Source organism: Lactuca serriola, chromosome 8 (genome assembly GCF_051521515.1).
Source record: "Lactuca serriola cultivar US96UC23 chromosome 8, Lser_US96UC23_V15, whole genome shotgun sequence".
NCBI classification, from domain to species: Eukaryota; Viridiplantae; Streptophyta; class Magnoliopsida; order Asterales; family Asteraceae; genus Lactuca; species Lactuca serriola.
Window position 1 is genome coordinate 166,022,040 of NC_136415.1, and position 10,059 is coordinate 166,032,098.

Genomic DNA, 10,059 nt, shown 5'->3' on the forward strand with positions numbered 1-10,059 from the left:
GACTATTGGTTAAAGTTGGAAATTTTAGGAAGTAGACTGAGGTGTGACCTTTGTTCGTTATAGGTGATTCGTGTAGCAGATTCTATATGTGGAATAGTCATGATTTCCACCTATTGATTCATGTGAGTCTTTTCGCTATACTAAGTAGATCACAAGGTGTCATTTTATGTTTGAGTGTCTTTGTGACTTGCATGGAAGACTATGGTTGGATCATAGCAAGAAAGATTGTAGTTCAACTGTAGCAACAGAAATGATTATAAGACTGTTTGGATTATAACATTGAAAAGGGTTGAGCCCACTTGATTGAAACATAATTGTTGAGTTAGGCCCGTTATTGTATGATATGTGGTATTTTGGGGAACTTATTAAGATTTGTACTTACTATTTAAGAGTAAATGTTACAAGTGCTTCTTTGTTATTGAGATTTCTGCCCTTGACTTTATATGAGTTTGATTTTATGTTGTAAACATTAATTGGTTATATTTTGAGAATGAATTGATATTGTTTGTTTGTTCCAAAAATGAAAAATTCGTCTTGAAATTTGGGGCGTTTCATTTAATTTAATTAGGAGATTCCTTAGTGGAAGAACCCGAACACATTGATGGGAGTATGGTTGTATGTATATGCTATGTCTTGATTTTTCTCTTATTCCACTTTGCGTTCCGTATTCCATTGCTATCAACTTTTAAATATTCTCTATATGCTCCATGCAAAACTAGAAACACAAAAGTCTGTCATAATATATATATATATATATATATATATATATATATATATATATATATATATATATATATATATATATATATATATATATATGCATGCAAAGGGCATTTAGCCTAGCAATATCAAGGTGTGTTGTAAATGTGTCCCAACCCAAGAGGTTGATGGTTCAAGTCTCATTGTCGATAAAACTTTAGATTTAGCAGTAGGATTAGAGAGTATGTGTGTGTCGTTCTAAAAAAATATAGATGCATGGTAAATGACTTTTTTACGTTGCCATAGAAATATTGACCTTGAGCGACGACTTATGTGGTCGAAATTGGTGACGTCAGTTCCCATGGAGAACACATATGACTAAAAAAAACTTTCAATCCGAAATATAATTACTCACAATGCTTTAAAACATTTTGATACAGAGCATCCCAATGGGGAGCTTTACTTAATAAGTTTTTTCAATAGGTTTTACTTATATGTTGTTACAATATCTATTTATTAAGTAAATAAATAATATAGTTTAAAAAATATGAAAAAAAAAACTATCCGTTGATCTTATAAATTTACAAGTAATTTGAAATAAAAAAAAGATCTTATAATAGTTATTTGGCTTTCAGTAGCTAATTTGACTGCCTTCGAAAAAAACCACTACTGTGAATGCTCTTGTATATTATAACATTGACACATGACTATATAAGGATCAAATGCAGTGTGTCTAAATCTCATGAATTCAGTTCTTTGAATACACTGTGTTTTCTTATCATGCATCCTTTTATATATGATTGGCACATTGTACCAATCTCATGATGGTTAGGTTGTTCTATGGATGAATGGTAATCCTGTTAGTTGATTTGGAATAGTTCTAATTACCATCTCCTCAAGTTTGTATCACAAGTGCATGTATTTACTTGAGTAATAATTTGTCATTACTAGTTTAAAAGCTTTATATGAGCATTTTGTTTTCAAATCTTTGTTTGAGAGCATCCAGATTAATTCCTATGGTTTTTAACTAAAATGCAACAAGTTTAAAAACATCTGCTCCACTACATAACAGAATTGAGAATTCTTATCCCAAAATTCAGCACATCCAAGTATAGGGGCAGTTTTTTTTAAACCCCGTTAAGTCATGTAACGGTAAAGTGGCTGAACAGATAATGATCCAAAGTCCTGTATACAAAAGTTCGGTTTCTTTTCTAGACTAAATAAAAATATATGACCATTCTACCCTTGCATTACGAAAAAGCAAATAAAGTCAAAAGAAAACAAACATATATAGTTGTCAAGATTAAATCCTAAACACATCAACTCTATTTAAGTAAAAAAGAAACAGCCACCAAGTCTTGTATTTTATTAGTTAGAAGATTGCAAGACGGGATATGAACTCTAGGATCTCCTTCTTCCGCTCAATCTCATCAACAGATGCAACATTGCCAGTAGAGAGCCATTCCTCTGTATCATCAATTGCATGTTGCACATTCTTCAAGTCTTTTGGGGGAATATCATTTCTCTTAATCTTATTCTTTAAGTCATATATGTAATCCTCCAAGGCATTGCATGCTTCAGCTTTCCTCTTGAACTCTTGGTCCTCAAGCTTGAACTTCTCAGCAGCTTTCACCATTTTCTTAATCTGTCGCTTTGACAATCTTCCACTAAGATTGGTAACAGTAAGGCTTTTGGTCTTACCAGTGGATACTACCTTAGATGTAACTGTAAGGATACCATTAACATCTATTTCAAAACAATCCTCTAATACTGCAACTCCTTTAGGAGCAGGTGGAATTCCTGAAATTTCAAATGATCCCAACAAGAAGTTATCAGTAGATCGAGTTCGTTCACCTTGGTAGACCATGATATCTGTAGAAGATTGGTTGTCTGCAGTTGTAACAAAATTCATGGTCTTCTTGGTAGGTATAGGAGTGTTCCTTGGGATCACAACTTGCATTCTTTCCCCTATTATCTCTTTACCAAGTGACAAGGGAGTCACATCCAATAGCACCAATTCCTTTATCATCTTTGTAGTCTGACCACATAAATTGGCAGCCATAACTGCCGCCCCATAAGCTACAGCTTCATCAGGGTTGATGCTCTTGCATAGCTCCTTCCCATCAAAAAACTCATGTAACATACGTTGGATCTTTTGTATCCTAGTTGATCCACCAACAAGAATCACCTCATCTACACTTCCTTTCTTCATATTCGCATCAGCTAAACAGGCCTCCAGTTGCTTGATACACTTTGTAAAGAAACTCATATTAAGCTCCTCAAATTTCGCACGAGTAATCTTCATAGAAAAGTCAATACCATCCAGCAGCACTTCTAGTTCAACTGAAGTTTGAGTATCATATGAAAGAATTCTCTTTGCTTTTTCACAGGCAACTTTTAACCTTCCTAACGCTCTTTCGTTTCCGGTTAAATCCTTGTTCCATTTCTTCTTAAAATCCTCAACACAATAATTTACCATTCGGTTGTCAAAATCCTCACCTCCCAAATGAGTGTCACCAGCAACAGCCTTCACCTCAAACTTACCCTCTCCATCAATGGTGAGAATAGAGACATCAAAAGTGCCACCACCAAGATCAAAGATAAGCACATTCTTCTTTCCACCAAACTTATTGTCTACACCATAAGCAATTGCAGCTGCTGTTGGCTCATTGATCATGCGTACCACATTTAGGCCAGCAATCGTAGCAGCATCCTTTGTTGCTTGACGCTGACAATCATTGAAATAAGCAGGGACAGTGATTACAGCATTTTTCACAGTGCCACCAATATACGCCTCTGCAATCTCTTTCATCTTGGCTAGAACCATTGATGAAATTTCCTCTATAGAAAATTGTTGTTCAAGACCCTTGTGCGTAACAACAACTTTTGGCATGTCGCTAGGCCCTTGTATGACTCTAAATGGCATTAGCTTTATGTCTTCCTGCACCATGACTTCACTGAACCTCCTGCCGATCAACCTCTTTGCATCTAGAATTCCATAACTTAAACATATCAGCAATGCAATAAAAGCGTGTGAAAAACATATAATTAGTATTAAATCATATAGAGAAAGTTGGAACCGACTGAATACAGTATTAGCAGGGTTTCTTGCAATTTGATTCTTGGCACCATCACCAATGAGACGTTCAACATCTGTGAATGCAACACATGATGGAGTCGTACGGTTTCCTTGGTCATTAGTAATGATCTCAATTCGATCATGTTTCCATACAGCAACACATGAGTAGGTCGTGCCCAAATCGATGCCTATTGCTGGTTCTCCGCCTTCCCAACCCTCCATAAACTACTGTACAGGTTCAAACAGAAACAACCAACAAGACAGTCACTTTAAGATGATTAGATGAACGCTCACGAAACAACGCAATGAGTTTATGATGTCTGCACTCCTCACGATTTACTGAATATGTAGCATTTCGTGAAAGGTAATTACTCTGAGTTTCGGAGATTAGAAAGAGAGGAATACATGTTAGTCTTTTGCTTTTGCTGAAAGTTGATGAGAGTGGGTGCCAGGTTGTAAACAAGTGACACTCATTTATAAAAATAAAAATAAAAAATGTTATTGGTAGACTAGAATAAAGTTATGTGAATGAGTGTTAAAGTGATTGACAAGATGAATATCACCATATGAAAATTGGATATTAAAGATATACTTTTTGATTTGAAGGTAACTTCAGTGTTAAGATTTTATTGGAATTTTTTTTTGTGCCTTTTTTAAAAGAATTTGATAAAATATGAGGGAGATTTATGAAATTGGCCATGGAAATATCACGTTAAGTTCTTCAAATTCATTTTTATTCGTTACAAAAGTTAGTATATTAAAGGAAGGATGAATGTTATATATTTCAAGAGTTGATCAATTTTCGATCAACAAGGATGAACCAACACCCGTTGATCAAAGATACATGGATACAAATATCCCGGATTGTATTTTCTTACTTGTTTGGTTAGTTACTTTTTTATTTACTCGGACAGTTTTTATCGTATTTTTTTTGTTGTGTTTTTAATCCCTAACCGACTTGAAATGACTATATTATCCCTACTGATATTTTTTTTTCTGTTTTTTTTTATTGTTTTCTAAATATTTATAAATTATTAATATAATAGAGTCCCACAAACCCATCCCCAAATCCACCCCAAACGCTGACCCAACTAGTCCCTCCCCCATCGTCTTGGTCTTCTCCAATGATTTTGAGACTTTGTTTGTCGGAATCTATAAATAAATAAGATATCTTGTTTTTATGTATTTTTCTTGTCAAGAAACATAAACTCGTCATCCTCCTCTTTTGTCTCATAATAAATATCACAAAAAAAAAAAAAAACAATAATTACATAAACAAAAACCCTCAGAGGCAGAGAATCAATTTCCAAGAAAAACCTATATACCATTACAACGAACAAAGCAGGGGAAGACGAACAAAAGGGTGTGAAAGGGAGAAGGAAGAAGAAAATCGAAGAGGAAGAAATCAATTAACCAAAACTCATATGATGAAATCGATGAAAACTTCCATCTCTCTTAACCTTCTTTGGACATTGGACACGGGTGATGTATGACCACCATTAGACCAAACAATATACCCTCGACAAACATCATCATGGTATATGTGGCCACAAAGTTTTGTTATGCACACTACCCCGGCCATTCGTGGTCGGGCATGCTCGTGGTCGTCTGTGTTGCATACGAAGAAACCAAATGCCCAGGGCCTCTTGCTCGATTTGGAACCATAGTAGCCATTAAACGGCTAATTTTTCAAAAATAAAAATTTGTTTTTTTTAAATAACATTTTTTACCTATAAATACCATACTTTTAACTCTCATTTCTTACACCATGTTTTTCTGTCTCTATATACAATATACGCACAACATCTTGATAACCATCAAAAATGGATCTCAACCAAAATCCCCCCCCCCCCCCCCAAAAAAAAAAAAAAAAAAAAAAACTTTAGAAATCACAAGCTAGATAACGTTTTTGCATTAGATACCACCCTCGCCAATTCCCGATCATTGAATCATCTCAAAGTGGTTTTGTTAATTTGCTTCAAAACGGTTCCCTTATGCAACAAACATCACTTTTCCAACAAAAATACCAACTTTTCCCGACCTTTCAACAACAATACCAACAACAATTTAATCCACAATCGTTACAACTACCACCTTCACAATCACAACCACCTCATTCGCCGAATTTTGTTTTGGAAATGCAACGTTCACCACCACCACCTTAACCAAAAAAAAAGAAAGGAAAAAAATCGATGCGACCCATTACTACCCAAGAAATGGCATGCACAAAAGAGGAAGAAGAAAAGCTAGCGGAGGCATGGGTTTCGGCTTCCTAAGACCCAATTAAAGGAGATAATTAAACCTGCAATTGTTTTTGGGAGAAAGTTCGAAGCGCGTTTTATGTGTTAACGGAAAGTGAATTTCAAAATCCCAATCAAATTAGCTCCAAGTGGCGCGATATTCGACTAAAATGCACAAATTTTGAAGGAATTTACAACAACCTCCAAAACATACGCATAAGCGAGTCAAACGATTTTGATGTCTTCAATGTAGGCTTGAAAAAATTTGAAAAAAACAACGCCAACTCGCAAAGCTTTTCCATATGTACAAGTGTGACTAAAATTGAAAGATACTCCAAAATGGATACAACAAACGAAAGGAACTTCACAAACCTCTTCCGGTTCAAAGTGTTCAAGAAACTCGGATACAACTTCCTAATAATCGGGTAGGCAGACACACATCAACATCAATGATGATCCGCTTGATCTTGAAGACGAGCAACCTCTATGTGAGCCAGTTGGAAGAAATAAAGAAAAAAAGCGAGTTCCTCGACTTCGGGTTCTAGTGTTATCGATTATTTTGGAGAGAAATTTGATCGATATGTCCACATTCAAGAAACCAAGGCGGAGATGTTGAATCAGGTGGAGAAAAAAATGATAGAAGCGCAAACGTCATTCCAAGAGGCACAAACAACGCTTCAAACAAAAACCGACATGGATATTTTGAAGATGAAAACAGACGATCACGAAGGAGAAGATTTGGAGATTTTTCTCGTAATGAAAGAGTCGGTTCGAGCCCGATATAGGAATAGCGGGTAGTTTTTAGTTATGTTTGGTATTTTTAAATGTTTTATTTTTTTTATTTTTATTGTTATTTTGACTTTTTTTTATTTTAATTAGTGTAATTTTTTTTAATGTAACGTGTATTTTAATTTAATGAAAAACTAATATTAAAAAAATCATATGTTTTTTTATGTATTTTTTACTTGAATTTAATTAAAAAAAAAGTAAGGTATAGTAGTGTGCTTAGTGGTAAGTATCCATCTGTAATAGTATGGAGTGTGGTGATGATGTGGCACCCACCACTATAGTGGTTAGTGGTGGATATAACGGATGACCTTAGTGAACCCTATAGAGTCCCCATCCTCCCTAGCATGCCACTGTTGGTCTCTTTATCCACCACCACCACCCAACTGTCAGAGTTGCTACAATTGGAATTCTTTAGATCACAGATCAAAAAGATTGAAATAGATTAGCCAAACCACTACATACTTAATTCTTGCACTAACAACATCAAATCACCATGTATTCCCCTGTTTTCTAAACCATGGTCACATAGTTTGTGGTACGCTCCGGTAAACAAGTTTTCGGAACGTGTTTTGCCACTTTGGGCATATCGGTAAGGAGAGGGATAGGTTTATTTTAGTACGTCTCAGTATGGTGTATCCATGTTCAAAACATAATTCTTGTAACACTCGGTTTCAGATTTGCCTGGTTGCTTGGGGCTGCTGCCCAATCATCAGTTGTTATGGGGTTTAAGGCTTTCTAGAAAGGAAGGATTTAGCCTGTTTCGGATGTAGTTGCCATGGTTTGAGTGATCCATGTATTCGATTATGTCTTCGGAAGCCAAGGGTATGACTGTAAATTGACATCTCAGTCTTTTATGGGTTTTGGATTTTGTTCAGAAGGTTTTAAGGGTTGGGGGTATTGTTGGGAGCATAGGGTTTCTCGCCACCTTTTCGTGGATATAAGGATCGTTGGAAACAGACCTAGAAAAAGGAAGCTATGTTACTTTGAAGGCTTTGGCAAAATTAGTCCCCAATGGAAGTACGTGGCAGACCAGTCCCACGCATGCAAGGAATGCATGCGTGTGTTTGGTTGGGTACGCCCAACGTACATGGCTAAGTGATCGCAGGTGGTTTGTGAGTATGTCGGGCGTACCAAGAGGTACGTGGGGCGTACTCCCTTCAACACCAAACCCTAATTTCTCGACTTATACCCTATATAAGCAACATTATACCATTCCTTAGGTCATTTTAAGCCAGCCACCCCGCCCCCTTCTTCCTCCATAAAGCCCTAGAGTGCCTTGGGTGAAGTTTGAAGCTTGAAAGAAGAATCTTGGTGGTTTGTGCAAGAGAAAAAGGAAGTGAAGGGCTCAACCTCTGGAGAAGAAATTAGAGGTCTAGTGTTTATATCTCCATTTCGAGACTCTCAAGGTATAAAGTCTCTATCTTGGCTTTTCATTTCATAGATCTACTTTGGGTTGGGTTTTTGGTCATTCTACTCCCTTTTGCTTGGTCTTGGTGAGTTAGGGTCATTTTAGGGACTTAAACTAGTAGATCTGGAAATTCTAAGGTTCCCACTCTCATAAAGGTGCAAGCTTTGTGGAGATTTTGAGTTCAATCATGAATTAAGACCATCCATGAAGATCTTTTGAGCTCTAGAGTCCCATTAAACCTGCATGTTAGTAGAGTTGCCAACTTTACTTGAAAAGTCACCTTTACGAGTCAGACTGGAGAGTTGGAGCAAGGGCTGAAGTGATTAAGTGCATATCGGAGAAGTTTGGAGTTCAGAGGAGTACTTTGGGCATACCCAACTGGTACGATGCGCGTACTGGCCCCAAGGGGTGTACGCTGGGCGTACCAGCTGAGTGTGTGGGGCGTACTCAACCAAATTGGAATTTCTTGGACTGTTGACATTTTAGGCCTTGGAACTTGGACCAAGAGTTGAATAGGGTTGACCACTCAATATTTCAAGCCTGTTTGGATATTGGGCGTTCTTGGGTTAGGTCCATTAGGGATTGGGCCTTATTGGGCCTTGTAGTCCATTTCGGGTTTGGGTTATTATTTGGGTTTGTGGATTGTTGGACCAACTAAGGAGGTATGTTTGGATTGGGAATAAGTTATTGGGCTTTAGGGTAAGTCTCATGCAAGGGTTGGGCCCAATTTGGAAAAGTAGGCCATTAGTGGGCCTTTATGGATTTTAGAGTTTTGCGCTAGTTTGGTTTTGGGCTTGGGCCTTAGTTATGAATCTAGTTGGGTTAGGGGTAAAATGGTCATTTTACCCCAAGTAAGGTGTAGCACTTGATTCCTGGTATGTAATTTATTTTGTTTTATTTAGCATTTTTGGCCTGGGATTCGGCGAGTTGAAGGCCCAACTCGTCGAGTAGGAGTGGGTTTGGACACGGTACTTAAGTGATGGACTCGACGAGTCGGCGACTAGACTCGACGAGTACGCTCTGACTAGATAAAACCCTAATCTGAGGGTTTGCACCCTATTTAATCATCTCTTTCACCCACCACTCATCCCTAATGCTCCCAAAGACTCTCCATAGCAAACCCTAAGTGTTTTGGTGCAAGAACTAAGGCTTTTGAGTGATTTTTGTGGGTTTTGACCTCAAGGAAGAAGGAAGAGCATAGAAGGATCAAGAGGAGGTTGAAGGATTTGAGTTTGGTTCATCATGTTCAGTCGTTGAAAGGTATAAAGTTTGTACCTTACTTTCTTGTTTGTTAGATCCCTTTTTGGGGAAGATTTAGGGCTTTTAAGCCATAGGAGGTGACCAACCATGATTTTCAAACATGGATGGGGGTCAATAATTCGGATCTAGCACTTGGGAAGAGTCACAAGACAGATTTGGGTTGCTTTTGCACCCAAGGAAGGCCCCATGCAACAAAATAGCCATTTTAGAGCCTTTTTGGCTCAAAAGTCCCATGCATGCACATAAAGTTCGTAACTTTACGTGCTAGATCGAGCTTAGGGGTTTGGATCTATCATTTGGACAAGTGTTGTACATCAGAAATCGAGGATTTAGGGTGTGGACGTTATCGAATCGGCGAGTCCGTTCTTAGGACTCAACGAGTCCAAGGCTTTGAGTCCCATATCTGTTAAGGGTCAAAAGAACTCAGTTGGGTGTTAGAAGGGTTGTAGCATGACAGAAGGAGTGACCCAATGCATTGGACTTAGTTTTAGACATGGATTTCATGAGACTTGACGAGTGCTAGAATAGATTCGGCGAGTCCAAGGCAATCTTCTTATGTTTGAAGATGAACTCGACGAGTTGTT

The 10,059-nt window shown here is 37.4% G+C and overlaps 1 protein-coding gene across 1 annotated transcript; it reads right to left on the reverse strand.

Annotated features, from left to right (window-relative positions):
• Positions 1-1,916: 1,916 nt before the first annotated feature.
• LOC145068510 (heat shock cognate 70 kDa protein-like) lies at positions 1,917-4,148 on the reverse strand. The gene is made up of 2 exons (XM_079015480.1): positions 3,784-4,148; positions 1,917-3,687 (listed from the first exon to the last, which is right to left on the reverse strand). Exons 1-2 carry the CDS (start codon positions 3,998-4,000, stop codon positions 2,072-2,074), a joined length of 1,833 nt encoding a protein of 610 aa, XP_078871606.1. The 5' UTR covers positions 4,001-4,148; the 3' UTR covers positions 1,917-2,071.
• Between the last annotated feature and the right edge of the window lie 5,911 nt (positions 4,149-10,059).